At 52.9% G+C, this 15,109-nt stretch overlaps 1 protein-coding gene across 6 annotated transcripts in view; it reads right to left on the minus strand.

Annotated features, from left to right (window-relative positions):
* Positions 1-3,132: 3,132 nt before the first annotated feature.
* The window catches only part of Atp2a3 (ATPase sarcoplasmic/endoplasmic reticulum Ca2+ transporting 3), a 52,437-nt gene continuing 40,460 nt past the window's right edge, over positions 3,133-15,109 (minus strand). For 4 of the 6 annotated variants that reach the window (XM_078042687.1, XM_078042686.1, XM_013363809.4 and 1 more), the window contains 8 exons: positions 14,187-14,407; positions 13,110-13,312; positions 12,513-12,598; positions 8,808-8,941; positions 8,483-8,600; positions 7,955-8,072; positions 7,472-7,571; positions 3,133-4,596 (listed from right to left, as the gene is read on the minus strand). In XM_078042687.1, coding sequence (XP_077898813.1) covers positions 4,533-4,596; positions 7,472-7,571; positions 7,955-8,072; positions 8,483-8,600; positions 8,808-8,941; positions 12,513-12,598; positions 13,110-13,312; positions 14,187-14,407 — 1,044 coding nt within the window. In that variant the 3' untranslated portion in view covers positions 3,133-4,532. The remainder of the gene's footprint in view (positions 4,597-7,471; positions 7,572-7,954; positions 8,073-8,482; positions 8,601-8,807; positions 8,942-12,512; positions 12,599-13,109; positions 13,313-14,186; positions 14,408-15,109) is intronic. The other 2 variants (XM_005337310.5, XM_005337312.5) reach the window with 2 other exon arrangements.

Consider the following 15,109-nt stretch of genomic DNA (forward strand, 5'->3'; position numbering starts at 1 on the left):
ATGCCTAATTTTGCAAATGATGCTCAGGGGGGAGCATCTTTCTCACCCTTGGCCACAATTCCATCCAGCACCTTCAGGGACAGACACCTGTGTTTGTTCTGGGCATTATGGGGAGGGTGGGTGGGCAGCGGTTAGAATTTCACACACTAAGCAGGGTTTTCTATCACAGACTTAAGAGATAGGTACCAGAAACCCCATTTTACAGATGCAGTTGAGTCCCTGGCCCAAGGTCACAGAACAAGTAGTTTCCATGTCTGCTGGTGAGTGAAAAGGAGGTTCCCCAAAGTCTGAGGGCTTGGCCCAGAGCCACTTAAAGACTCCAGCACTTGAGATCCGCCAAGCCTGCCTTATAAGCCCAAAGGCCGGGTGGCCGTCTCGGGTACTGGGCCGGGCCTTGTAGGGAGACAAAACCCTGCTGCCAAGCACTCGGCCCCAGGATGGCCTCCCCTGCCTGGCTAAATTTAGCGGCTCTGTGGCGCATGGAGGGGGCCGGTGCCCATCCTGGAGCCACTGCCCAGGTCTGGAGGCCAGCCTGAACCCTCAAGAGGGTGTGCACCAGGCTCCAGTTGCACTCCTTAGCCACCCAGGGTCCCAAGGGTCCCAATACCTTAGTCCAACTCTCATGCCGTCAGGCCTGCCTGGCTGTCCTGGGTTCCACAGTTCCAAGCAGCCTCTCAACAGCACTGAGCAGGGACCTGGGGCAGCCTAACAGACTATCAAGGGGAGGCGGCAGGAAGGCAGTCATCTATGTGGAGGCCTGGGGCACAGCTGTGGCCCCCAGGGTTGGCTTCTCCCTATTGTTGGGACTTGTACAGCCGCTCCCCTTACTATGTGTGGGCCATGACCAGGCTGGGAGCCATCTTGCCCAGTGCTCAAGGACCCTGTTTGTTCTCCATCCCTCAGGGCTGTTTCCCCTTGGGTCCCAGACTCTTCGAGTTGCTGAAAGAAAGGAGCCCCTGGGGCTGGCTGAGGTCTCCTCCACTTCACTCAGGAGTCTCCATCTCCTCCCCAGCTCCACTGGACGCCCCAGCACCCCCATGCGGGACACACACCAACCTGCCTCTCCAGCTCCTATCTTTTAATTTATTCATGTATTTTAAATCAAATTAAGTAGCGGTATAATTCACATATAATAAAACATACCCATTTTAGACACAGGGTTTGATGAGCTCTGACAAATGCGTGGAGCTCCCTCTCCCCATCCCTGCAATACATCATTTCTAGAAGGTTCCCTCCTGCCCCTTTGCAGTCAATCTTTCCCAAGCACCCAGGCCGAGGCAGTCACAGATCTGCTTTGTCACTGCAGATTTGTCCTGTCTTTTCTAGAACTTTGTAGAAGAAGTGGAGTGGAATCACATAGGATGAGCTCTTTTTTTTTTTTTTTTTGGCTTATATTTACTCAACAGTGATTTTAAGTTTCCTTCCTGCTGTTAATCTATCGGTAATTTGTTTCCTTTTGCTGTTGAGGAGTACTCTGTTGTGTGGACATATCACAGGTGAACTTTTGGGCCCTATAATGAGAAAAGATGTGACAGACACCCAAGCCAGGTCTTTAGGGACACATGTCTTCCTTTCTCTTCCCTGTCTCTGGGTTTCTCCCCCATTTCTCCTAACACAGCTCCAACATGGTCTCTCCCTCCACTGTGAGGGGTGGAGGATGGGGGGCCTGGGGAGCATGAAGTCCTGGTCTCTGGAGGGGCAGAGGAACCCAGGGGCATTTTGGCAGCTGCCAGAGAGGAGTGTGCCAGGGCTTGCCCTGGAATTCCCTCCTGGGTGAGCAGCTGCGAGGTAAGGAAACCTCTCTGTTTACCTTGGCCGCCCCGTCTTGGCCTGCGGACTCCATGCTGTGGGCTGGATAGAGCTGGACTTGAGCAGGCCTGGGTGGGGGTGGAGGCAATGTAGGCTTAGCTATGGAGCCCCAGAGGCTTCTGGGAAGGTTGTAGCTGGCACAACAAAAGTCCCCTCAGCCTGACTTAGCCCCACACCCTGCCTGTCTGCCACAATGGTCAGGTCCTCAAAAGGCCTTGGGCAAGACATCGCCTTTCTGGGCCTTGGTTTCCTCAGAGTTCAAATGGAGTCGTAACACCTCTTGGCTCAATTCACAGGCCTGCTGAAGACCCTGGGAGATGAGGAGTAGGAAAAGGGTTTTGTGTCTAAGAGGTCCTATAGATGGCCCTTGTGGAAAGACTTCTTTCACCCATCCTCACTCCCTGGAAAAAAAAACCTAGAAGCCACTAAAGGCATGTCTGTCTTTTCCAGTCATGGACATGCAGCCTCTGCAACTGCATTAGGCCTATGCTCAGAAACAGAAAGGTTTGGCACTTGGCGTAATATTCTGATGTCACTGTAATTCTTCATTTTTGAATAAAGGGATCCATGTTTGCATTTTGTGACGGGCCCTGCAAATTGTATAGTGGGTCCTGCCTCTGGTCTCATTGGCAGGGCCTGAGTGTCCTTCTCAGGTGAGCTGATGATTAGATACCAAACCTTAGTGATATGTCCTCCCTCCAGCTCAAAGAAACAACGGACATGGCTAGTCCCTTTTGAGAGCCCTGCTCCCAGAAAGCCAGGGCCACCTGGGCAGGTTAGGTCATCTCAAGCAGCCACAGAGGCCTCAGGGTCCTGTGATCTGAGGGAAGCCTTGGGGAGATGGGAGACACATTTGAACAGGGCTTAGCACCATGGATGAATGGGATCCTAAGGCTTGAAGGGAGGGAAACAGAGCAAGAGAGTCATGGGACTTTTCAGGGAGTGTCACAGACCTACAAAACTGCCAGGGATGAGGGGGCCTCTATGATGTGCAAGAGGCTCTCAATATTCAGGTTCCAGACTTAACCCTGCCTCAGGGCTTTGGTGACATGCTGGGAGTGACATGTAGATCATAACATTCTTAAAAGGCCTTTGAATGTGTTCAAACTGTCAAGTGCTGTCCACAGGAGAAGCAAGTTTGAGGATTCGCCACAACCTCCATCTGTCATGAGATGTGGTTTTGGAATTCAGTGCCTCTCCAAAGCCTTGTCTTGGAAGAGACAACTTCTGGCTGATGCAGGAGCTTCAGACCTTTGCTTTGCTGAGGGATGGAGCGGTGGACCCCAGGGCCCACACTCCAGAAAACAGACACTGGCTACCCTCCACTGCCCCAGGCACACCACTTTTATTTCTCTACCAGGCAGCATGTCAGCAGGTAGGTACAGGGCCCTGCCCCTGCCAGAGCACCCCCAACTCATTTCTCTCAGGGCCCTTCCAGAAACTGCAAGAGGGTGGGAGGAAGCTTGAGGGAAGGGGCTGCAGAATGAGGAGACCATTAAACTATGAGGCAGGCGGAGGGGGAAATTCTGGGGACCAGGACAGAGATGTGAGTCTTGATTTACATGTAAAATCATCACTTGGTACATTCTCAAGAAGGGGAGAAGACATATAGACAGTTCTTTACTTGCTATTTTCTGCTATGCCTAGCTAGTTTTTGCCAAAGGAACAAAAGCTGAGTAAGAGGAAATTCCTGTCAATCAAACTGCTGTCTTCCTACCATCTGACAGGAGACCCACAGAGAGATGCATTCTTCCAATGAGAAGAGGGAAGAGGGGGTAAGTGCCCTTGGATGACAGCCATCCTTAGTGACATCTTTTTGGCTCATGGATGCGTGTGAATGGAGGGAATGGGCAAAAAGTGAGGCCAAGGGTCCAGGAGACTCAGAATCAGCCAGCTGTGCAGAGATGGCTGCACACCAGACAGGATGGGACAGTATAGTGGTCAGGGACCTAAGGACATCTGGGGGTCTCAGGCACTAGGGATATGGATAGCAAATCTGACCTCTGCTTGGTGGACCAGGCACCACCCAGTCATTTGCTGAGGACAGGGAAACCTGAGTTTGGAAAGGGAGCTGAGCTGAGGCAAGCAGCCCAGTGTCTCCCCCAGGCAAAGAGGGTTCTGCCTCGCCCCTCCTCCCTGCCCTTTGTGTTCCTTTCTCTCTGACGTTTCAACCCCCTGGGGCCTGCACATATAAACAGAAACACTCCAGCTCTCAGGAGCCAACTTGGTGGAGGCCTCCCGCCTCGCTGTACACAGCTGGGCCCAGATGGCCCCCTCTGATACCCCTCCGTGGAGCTGATCAGGTTCCAGACCAGGCACTGACTGAGAGGTCAGAGCCGGTGTTTTCCGTCAGTGCAGAGGCACGGGTCACCAAGTAGAGGCCCAGCCTCCATGCAAGGGGTGCAGGCTCCAGTATGTGCTGGTAGATATGCAGGTCCAGGGGCTCTGCAACTCCAGATCTACTGCCAGCTCTGGCTTCCCGCAGCCCGCCTCCCAGGCTCAGCTCCTGGGCCAGAGTTTCAGCAAGGGATCTTCCCAAGAGAGTTCAAAAGACATGAACTACACAGCCCCCCAGGTCAGATGGCAGTGGGGACAGGGACCCCAGGACTGGACCTGGGTGTGACTGTTCTGGCCTCAGGACTGTTGCGTGTCCAGCAGGGCCCAGTGGGCAGGTGGGTGAGCATGGTGGCAGGGGTGGGAGTGGGACAAATGCTTGGGCACCATCAGTCTGAGGTACACACTGGAGACTCTGCTCTGATCCCTGCACTCACTTCTGGTCCTTTATTTCTGGAAGAAAAACCAGAGATCATGTTAAGATACATGTGTGAAAGCACACATCCAGCCCGGCGCCTTCCAGCTCCTTCCTGGGCCCCTTCCACTCTCCATTTTTCTGGAGAGAGCGCCACCCCCCACCTCCCCACCCCCTCACCATAGTCATCCTTCCTCAGGATCCTGGTCTAGCCTCAGTCTGTCAGCTCTCCTCGGCTGCATCCCCAAGAATCCAGCTGCGGCCTGGACACCTTCCCCTGGGGTCCCCCCAGGCCTCCTGCACTGCACATACTCCATCAATGCCCCCAACCACCCAGTGAAAGGTCCTCATGTTTTGTAGTCTGGGGAACCCCCTACCCTCATTGAGGTTTAGAAACGGGGGTCATCCTTGTCTCCTCCCCATCACACATACCTCAGCTGGATTTCGACTAAATCACTGAGTTATAAGTCTTCCTCCACTATACGTCACCAGGGCCTGAAGACCTCAAGCCCTGTCCCAGCCCCTAGCCCCGTCTCCCCTCACCATCCACTTCCAGCCACAGGCAACCAGCAAAAGTCCAAAGCAGCCCATTCCCTTTCATGGCTCCCCACGGTCCCCAGAATAAAGTCCAAGCCTATCTTGTACTCAGGACTCTCCCAGATCTGTCCCCACTTGGCCTCTCTATCCTTCCGTCCTTCCTCATAGCCCAGCACAGGCCTCCCCTGACAGCTGACCAGCCACACCTGGACAGAGCCAGGAGGTGAAACAAGAGGACCCCCATCCCAACACCCTAGAGCTGACCCTGCATCCACAATTCCCCCAGTACACATCCTTCATAAATCATGGGGAAGCCACAGGCATCAAGCCTCAGCAAAACTTCCCTAAAAGGCCACTTGGCTGGCTTGGGAATGTAAAGGGTCCCCTCTCTCACCCCCACTCCATCCGGCTTTAGGAGTCTCAAGGGACGGCAGCTGCCCGCCTGCATGCCCAGGGAAGAGCTGTCCAGGCTTCTAGCAAGCGTATTCCTCTACCCCACCTCCAGAAGTGGCCTCAGGTACCCACCCTGGGTCCCTCCCCCCAGCCCCAAAGTCACTGCCCTTTCAAGTAAAATTTCAGGGGGACCACAGTTAACGTCTCTGGTTTAAGGTGGAGGGAAACCAGGTGTGGTGGTGCATGCTTGTGATCTCAGTGGCTTGGGAAGCCGAGGCAGGAGGATGGTGAGTTCAAAGCCATCCTCAGCAAATTAGCAAGGTCCTAAGCAACTCAGTGAGACCCTGCCTCTAAATAAAATATAAAAAAGGGCTGGGGATGTGGCTCAGTGGTTAAGTGCCCCTGGGTTCAATCCCTAGTACTGGGGGGTGGGGAAAGGTGGAGGAAAGGTCTTGCTTGAGACCAGCTCCCTTCCCTGGGTGCAGTTCAGCACTCCACAATCTCCCTGATTACAGCCTTCCAGTCCCCCTCTACGTGTCTGCCATGGTTGCCACAGGCCGTCCTAAGCTTGCAACCCTTTGTGGCTCCCCATTGCCCTAAGGATAATGTTCAGGCCCTCACCATGACACTCAGGGATATTGCTGCCCTCTGGGCCTCACCTCTCTCCCTGAACTCCAGGCACCAGCCCCATAAGACACACCCCCAGCCCCTGCCTCACCAGGTTGTCCTGTCCTTTTAAACCTCTGTTTTAAGCCTGAACCCCAGGCAGGCAGGAATAGCTCCCTCCTGCCCCCATCCTGGGCTCCCTCTCCCACTTCCACTGGGCCTAGGAACCCTCCTTACCCAGCAGCCAATGCTAAGGAGCACCCATGACACGGGCTCCTCATGACACAGGCTGAGGAATTTTATCCCTGGACAGAATTTTCTCATTTTTAAGTTTTCTCAAGAAAACTTGCTACACTCCTCAGCAGTTGTAGCCACTGGGGAAATCTCTTGATGAGGACAAAGGAGCCATCCAAGCTGCCCGTGTGCCTGGGAGGCCTGGCTTTGAAGGTGAATTAGTGAGCTCAGGGTTGGCCAGAGGATTTTCCTAGTAGAACATTCCTGTGCTCTGGCCAGAGCCAGGATGCCTTGGGCCCCCATAGGTATGGGACACATCTTCTCCTCAGCATCTCCCAGGGGTGTCCACAGAGGGTTGAGCTGGAAAGGGTAGGGAAAGTGGTCCAGTCCAGCTCCCCAATCCCTCTCAGGGACTCCAACAGACCCTGCTTTGGGTTCAGTCACTTTCCAGACAGACTTATAATAACAGGCCAGCTTCTCCAGAGTGAAGAGGCTGACTCATTTGGCCCTTTTTACTTTATTGTTGTTTGGGTTTTTTTATGGCACCCTGTGGGGGTAGAACTTGGGACCTTGTAGGTGCAACACACTCACTCTACCACTCAGCTACAACCCAAGTCTAGGTCCTTCTTAAAAGGCAAATTATTTAGCTGGAAGTGATGGTGCATGCCTGTGATCCCAACAACTCAGAAGGTCAAGGCGGGAAGTCAAGGCACGAGGATGGTGAGTTCAAAGCCAGCCTCAGCAACTTAGCGAGGCCCGAAGCAACTCAGCGAGACCCTGTTTCTAAATAAAATACAAAAAAAGGGTTGGGATGTGGCTCAGTGGTTAAATAGCCCTGGGTTCAGTCCCCGGCACAAAAAAAAGAAGAAAAATTATTTGTGGTGTCCAGCACACTGGCCAGCGGGGGGATGGAGGCCAATTGATTGCCTTGGTCCCTGTGGAATGATAAGCATGTGATTTATTTATAGCTCATCTCACTTCCTTAAGGCAGGAACACATTCCTGCCAGAAGTAGCCCCCAAAGACCTAGTGCCCAGAGCAGGCCCCTCCCCTAGCCTGCTCCTCCATGTGGGGCCTCCCCACCTGACCCCTGTCATTCTGTCTTCCATCGTTGGTTGAAGGCAGACCCTCCCCTTGCACCCACCCACAAGGTGACACCAAAGAAGCCAACCCGGTGTGGTCTGGGGTCCGGGAGCTGGTCAGCGGCTGCCCACTCCAGGCCTGTGAGACTGTCCTGAGAATGCCTGGATAAAGACAGGCCAGTGCAGAGGGGTCAGAGGCCAAGGCCAGAAGGAAGGCACAGTGTCCTGGCAGTGAGTGGGGTGGTGGTGAGTGAGGACAGCAAGGCAGCGTGCCCCTCAGCAGTGTCCCCGTTGGCAGCCCTGTGAGCCCAGCCAGACCCCTGCAACACAACACGCCCCCACACACCTCATGTCACAGCCACCAGAACCCCTTCCTGTCCTCAACTTTGTGACCCAAGAAAACTTTCACCATACAGACAGGTAGGCTGGAGCTGGGACCATCTGAAGCACCCACACTGAGGTGGCCATGGCAGCTCAAGAGCAGAGGTGGGCAGGGAGAAGGGCTGGGGACGAGCAGGGCAGAAGGCCTGGGGCCTCCCACTCACCATCCATGTGATGCCGGGACAGGTACTTGAGGGCCTCATCAAGCAGGATGACAGGCAGAGATATCTGGAGCACCACCACCCACTGGTGCCCGCTCAGTGGGGTCACCTGGAAAATGAGCTGGTGGGGAAAGAAGGGAGATCTGGTTCAGGCCCAAGCTGGCTGCCACCTGCTTCATCCACCTGGACACCAATGGCCTCTCTGTGAGCACTTCTAAGACCCCCCTTGATGTCCCACCTGCAGGTCTTTGTCCACTCAGTCTCCTCTGCCAGAGTGCCCTCCCCTCTCTCGCCCACAGGACTAAGCCCATCCATGCTCTGGAAAAGGCCCTGCGACTGCCTCCCGCCCCAGTCTTGGGACACTCTTTATCAGCAAGGGGTCTCCACATTTGCCCCTCAGTCAGGGGGCTCCTTCTACTGCAGAGGGACCTGGGAAGGCCCAGTGCCCAGCCTAGGGCCCCTAACATCCAAAGACTGGTCCTTATCACTTCAGGAACCAAAGGAGGGGAGGAGGCAGACTGGGCAACTCACGGGCAGGGGTGGCACCAGCAGGATGAGGAAGTGCAGGGCCATGGACATGGCCACGGCCGCCAGCAGCCAGGGATTCAGCCAGGGCGGCATCCGCAGCAGCGACTGGTTCTCCGAGACGCTGCCAAGGGCACGGGGTACTCACCTCAGGCCAGGATGCAGGGGACCCTGCTGGGCCACCCCCACTCTAGCACACTCAGACTTCCCTTCACACCCCAGCCTTGGCCTCCTTTGTCCCCCAGATCCCAATTCTAGCCTCACTGATTCTCAGAGCCCCTCCTGGGTACCCCCAGACCCTCAGCCCAGCTCCAGCCCTGTGCCCACCCACCTGTTGAGGGCATTGCACATCTCGATGGTCACAAGCACCGACAAGGCCATGGTAGTGGGGAAGCGGGACTCAAAGACCTCGCAGTCGATGCCCTCGAAGAGCGGGTTGTCCTCAGAGCACTTCAGGAAGTTCCTCTGAGGGCACAGGGCGCGGTCAGGGAGGAGCGGACAGGTAGACAGGGAAGCATCCCCTGACCCCTGCCCTCGGCCACACCTGAGGATAATAGTGGGCAGAGCACTCCCACAGGGTGAACTCAGGGACCCCATGAGAGCTGCTTCTCGGTGGGGGGAACATGGGGCTACACTGTGCTGCAAGGAGACGCAGAGGAAGGAGGGCCACTGTCAGGGGGTCTGTAGATCTGAGGCACAACAGCCGCATGAGGCCGGGGAGGACAACAGGGGCCTGCAGTTGGTGGGAGGGTCCAGGGTTTGCCCCAAGGCTCTGCAGGGTCCCCTGAGTCTCTCAGGTGCAGGAATTGACCAAGACCCGTGAATAAGTAAAAGCATGTGAAAACCAAACAACAAAATCATGGGTGAATGAAATTTCCCTTTAGAGTATAGAAGACAAAGGCCACACAGGCCTTATTCACTGTTAGTCTGATTCTGATTCTTTTTCTTTTCTTTTTTTTGAGACAGGGTCCTGCTGCGTTGCCTAGGCTGGTCTTGAATTCATGGGTTCAAATGATCCTCCTGACTCAGCCTCCTGAGTAGCTGGGACCACAGGCAGGGCCACCATGCCCAGCTCTTTACTGCTATTAGAAAAAAGGTTTCAGCTGGGCGTGGTGGTGCATGCCTGTTCTCCCAATGACTCTAGAGGCTGAGGGTAGCCTCAGTAAATTAATGAGACCCTGTCTTAAAATAAAAAAATAAAAAGGGATGAGGATGTGGATCAGTGGTTAATCACCCCTGGTACCAAAAACAATGATGACAATGACAAACCCCTTCCTACTTCACTCCCTTTCTGCCACTGAAATTGAGCTCCAGCAGACTTGCTTTTTGCTTATGATATGGGTCATGAATCATGGGTGCAATTAACAAGAAACTGTCAGGGTGTGATAAAGGAAGTGGCCCTGGCCCCTGTAGCCTGGGGCAGTTTTCCTGCTGCTCATCTAATGAGATGAGATACTGAGGTGAGAACCTTCATGAGAACTTCCATTGCATTCTCTTCCATGTCATGGGGATGAGTGTAAATGTTTAAAAATCACCAGAGGGCTGGGGATGTGGCTCAAGCGGTAGTGCGCTCGCCTGGCATACGTGCGGCCAGGGTTCGATCCTCAGCACCACATACAAAGATGTTGTGTCCACCGAAAACTAAAACATAAATATTAAAATTCTCTCTCTCTCTCTCTCCCTCTCTCTTTAAAAAAAATAATAAAATAAAAAAAAAAAAAAATAAAAACCACCAGACAGATCAGTTCTATGATAACATAAATCTGCTTCTGGGAGTCTAATCTGAACACAGAGAGCTTTGAAAATGGGGCGCTGTGAAAACAATCCTCCTAAGGAAACTCATGAAGGGATGCACTGTCTGTCCACCTGTGCAGTGAGGGCAGCCCGCTTCCCCCCACGGCACGAGTGACAGTGGCCAAGGAAGCTCTGTTCTCTCATGCAGGAAGGAAAATTAGGAAACTATGGGTTGGCTAGTTCTTATTTTAACCAAGAGATAGAGAATCTTGTCTCTTTTTTGAGAGGAATTGTTTCTCCCAAAGCCACACATTGGAGGCAAGGCGACTCACTTTTATTTGGAGCTGATCATATAGCCAAGAAAATGTCCTGAACTTGGAACCTGGCTCTACCCACCCAGTGATCAAGAGGCCAAAAGAACCAAGTCTTCCTGCTAGTTGTGCCACCACCATCAGATCCCACCCTCCCAGATCCTGACAACTTATGTGAACATGAAAAACAGGTACAGCTTTGAGCTGCACAGGGGGTAAAAATACCAGCAGGATCATACCTAGGTGTTTCAATAAATCCATTGGTATAAACACTGTCCATTCTGACCTCCTAGATGCTACCCAGTGAGACCAGGCCACACACACATTATGCCCCAGGTCATGGCTCGCAGTGTGGACTCCTACATGGTTCATTGGAAGGTGCTCTATCCGTTTCCTAAGCACATCAGGAATCCCTGTGCGAGCCCATTTCTACAAGCCACTGCTGTGTCTACTCCTTCTTTGCCTCTTTCTTCCTTGCCTTACCCTGTAAGGCACTTTGGGTTTCACTAACTTAATGAACACCCATGGCTCTTACTGTGTACCAGGTGTCATTCTAAGCACTTTATAAGTATTAACCCAGTTAACCCTCTCAATAGCCCTATGAGGTAGGAACTATCATTACCCATTTGCAGATGAGGTACAGAGAGGTTAAGCAGTCTGCCCAGGCTCACAGAGCTAGCATGCAGTGACCTAGGGTGTGAACCTGGCAGCTGTGATCCAGGCTCCATGCCTCCTGCCCTGTGGCCTCTTAGCAGCTTCCTCTGGGAACCCTAGGACTTTAGACTCTTTTTTTTTTTTTTAATTTTTTTAATATTTATTTTTCAATTTTCGGCAGACACAACATCTTTGTTTGTATGTGGTGCTGAGGATCGAAACCAGGCCGCATGCACGCCAGGCGAGCGCGCTACCGCTTGAGCCACATCCCCAGCCGGGACTTTAGACTCTTGAAACCCAACAACTGGAGCTGAAAGTTCTCCCTTAGGTCTAAACTTGACTACTTCTGAGTCTCACAACCACCTATCTTTTCTCTGCTGAATGTGAACAACTGTTTCCATGGCCCTCATTTCCCACCCCCATCCCCCAACTAAACTCTGCACGAACTGCCTCCTCATCACTGCCAAAGGCTTAGTAGTTTGTGTGGGGCACACAGTGGATGCTTAATAGCCATTTCCTGGTCAAGCATCTAATTGAAGGGATGAGCTCCAACTGTTGAGAGGGCAGTACAGAGCCAACGGGCACTGATTGATGAAGGACATGGGAAGGGATCGGTGTGACTCTCAGGTGACCGGCTGGGTGACCAGGCAGGCAGTGCAACCAAGATAGGGAGGGAAGAGAGGGACCAATGTGGGGAAGGTGAAAGAACTGATTTAGGATTTACAAAGTGCCCGTGGGATATTGCAGGGACATCCAGCTGGATGTATGGGGCTGGGGCTCAAAGAGAGGTAGAAGGCAGGGTCTTGAAGATTTGGGATCTTTAAAGAAAGGTCACAGAGACAGGGCTGGAAGGAGGTGGCATCTTCCTCACTGTAGTCTGGCTCCCACAGGAACCAAGAGGGCACAGGCACCCAAGGCTGACCTGAGTTTCGGCAGTGGGCAGAAAGGGAGGGCTGCTGGCCTTCAGGACGAGGGCCTGGGACCAGGCTCTCCACTGCCCAGGAGGGCTCATCCCATAGCCTCAAGGGCAGCTGGATGCCAGGAATATGGGTCGAGGGGCCACCTCCTGCTCAGGTGCCAGGGGCAGACACACTCAGGGGAAGTAAACCCTGTAACTCCCATTGGGAGCGGAAGCAGTGTCTCCTTTGGGGTCTCTGAGTTTCCAGTCATTCCGAGTTTGGCTTTTTAGTGGTGGATGATTAATAAGGGGAGTGGGGTAGGGCAATGGTGGGCAACCATGGGGTTCTGGATCCTTCTCCCATGGAACTCCCAACAGCCCAAATGGTAAGTTCTACCTTGAGTCTACCCAACAGGCTTCCTGGCCATCAGTTGCTCACCAGCTGGTAGAAGGTGATGTGAGGTCCCTCGGCATCATACAGGAACCACCAGGTGGCGGCAGCCACTGTGGCCAGGCCTACGTACACTGCAGGGAGGGGAGGAGACTGGCTGTAGTGGCAGTTTCCTGGCTTCCATTTCCCCTTCCTAGCCATTTCCTGAATTTCCATCAGGGAACCACCCTCAATGCCAACAGTGGCCACTGAATGACAACCAGGTGGTCATAGTAATTAGCTAGAAGTTAAGCAGGTGACCCAACTTATGATAATGAGAACAGGCTTGAGAATTTTATCAAAAAATTCTCTCTTCTGATGAATTTGGGGTTGTAATACAGCAAGCAGGAGGGCTAGAGCAGTAGCAGCCTTTCTGCCACACTGAGGGATGCCTGTCTGAGAAATGGAGCCAAGGCAAAGCCAAAATATGACAATAATACTGTCTGAAGTCTGGATCCAGCTATATCTGAGGTGTGCTCTAGTCTTTTTACACAAGCCCTCAGAGTTTCTTTTGGTGTAAGCTTGCCAAATTGCTCTGTCTGTAGTTTGCAAGCCTAACGAATACAGGCTCTCAGGAAGCTCACCTATGGCTTGGGCCCTGCTCACCTCCAATAGCCAGATATCGGAAAAAGAGCCAGCCACTAATGAGGGCCTCACGAGGATTCCGGGGCAGCTTCTCCATGATGTCCAAGTCTGGTGGGTTGAAACCCAGGGCTGTGGCAGGTAGGCCATCTGTCACCAGGTTCACCCAGAGCAGCTGCACGGGGATCAGGGCTTCAGGCAGGCCCAGAATTGCTGTGAGGAAGATGCTAGAACCAGAGTCATGGGCTCTAGCCCCCAGCAGGCCCAGCCTCCACCAGATGGAGGGTCCAGCTCCTGCTCACACCCAGGCCAGCCCTGCCTCCCCTAGTCCCAGCTCTGGACCCTGGACACATCTATTCTTTAAACCTGCCAGAGGCCAAATATACATGTGTACACACATGCGTGCACAAACACACACACAAACAACGCATGGCCAAGCATCAGTCACATGCAAAAACCTAGAGTCCCACAACACAAGCAGACACTTACCTGCCTGCCCCAATATGCAGAGGTGCAGAAGCCACATGTCCACCAAGCATGTGCTCACCACCCCCCACGGGCATCTCTCACATACGAACATAAGTTGGAGACAAGGACAAGGTTGGGGAGAAGATCACGTGTAAAGGGGAAGATGATGGATGGGGACAGGAATGAAGGTGGGTCACAGGTGAGATGCACACGTCCTGATCATCCTGTTTGTATTCATGCCCAAAGATGCATACAAGCACACGTTCACGCAGAAACACACACACACACACACACACACACACACACACATACCTCTCACTAGGCACTCACACTAAGTGCAAACACAGGCCAATTAACTCCTGCACATGCATAGACACATTAATGCCCAAAGGTGACACTAGTTCTACGAAAGTAGAAAGGAGACTCTAGCTGGAAGAATGACAGGGGACCCTTCAGGTACCTCCCTGGGGTCCACATAGGTCATCAGGGCCTCTGGAGAATGATGAGGTGCCCCTGCTTCTCCTCATCCTGGGGTAGGACCAGGCCAGGACATGTGTCCCTCAATCCCTGTAGCCCAGTCTCAGGGACACAGAGCTACTCCAGAGGAATGGAAGGAAGGATGCAGAGCCTCACCAGACAACCTCGCCGACATTTGAGGAAATGAGGTAGCGAATGAATTGCTTCATGTTGCTGTAGATGGCCCGGCCCTCCTCCACAGCAGCCACAATGGAGGCAAAGTTGTCATCTGACAGCACCATCTCTGCAGCTGACTTGGCCACAGCTGTGCCCGAGCCCATGGCAATGCCGATCTCTGCTTTCTTCAGGGCAGGTGCGTCATTCACCCCATCACCAGTCTGTGGGCCAGGTCAGGGAGCACAGCACCTGAGAAACTTCCCTCCACCTCCCCACTGGTCTTAATTCAGCAGACAGCTGGACAGAACAAATGATGACATCAAGAATGAACTTAGAAACTGGGTGAAGGATGAAGCTAAAGGAAAGGCAAGGGGTAGAGACCATGGCAAAATTGGGGAGATCAAGTGTAAAGTCAGGGAAGAGAAAGAGGTGGTGGGAGAGTGAGGATGAGTCCGTGATGAGCGCAGGGATGAAACTCAGGTAGGATATAGAGTAGAAGATGAAGCTGAAGTTAGGGAGAAAGTTGAGGGCACTTCAGGGGCCAAGGTTGTGACCCAGGTCAAGGGCCATGTATGTGTTGGAGTCAAGGTGAAGACTGGACTTGAAGTGAGGGCGAGGGTCAATACTAAATTCAGGTTCAAGAAAAGAAAAAAAAAAAAAGGATTACAGTAGAGGTCAAGTCAAAATCAGAGGCCAAGTCAAGGTTACCATCCACATTAGAAGTGATATTATAGTCAAGTTTGGAGTTGCTGTCAAGGTCAAGATTGGAAGCCATATTAATGCTGAAGTCAACATTAAAGTATTGCATGGCATGTGTGGTGGGGTGGGTGGTTAGGGATCAGTTCTGGGTCCTGGTCAAGGCTGGAACCCATATTAGGGTGGAGCTCAAAGTAAGAACCAGATTAAGATGGAAGTCAGAGGGG

The sequence above is a fragment of the Ictidomys tridecemlineatus genome, chromosome 3 (genome assembly GCF_052094955.1).
Source record: "Ictidomys tridecemlineatus isolate mIctTri1 chromosome 3, mIctTri1.hap1, whole genome shotgun sequence".
Classification (NCBI taxonomy): Eukaryota; Metazoa; Chordata; class Mammalia; order Rodentia; family Sciuridae; genus Ictidomys; species Ictidomys tridecemlineatus.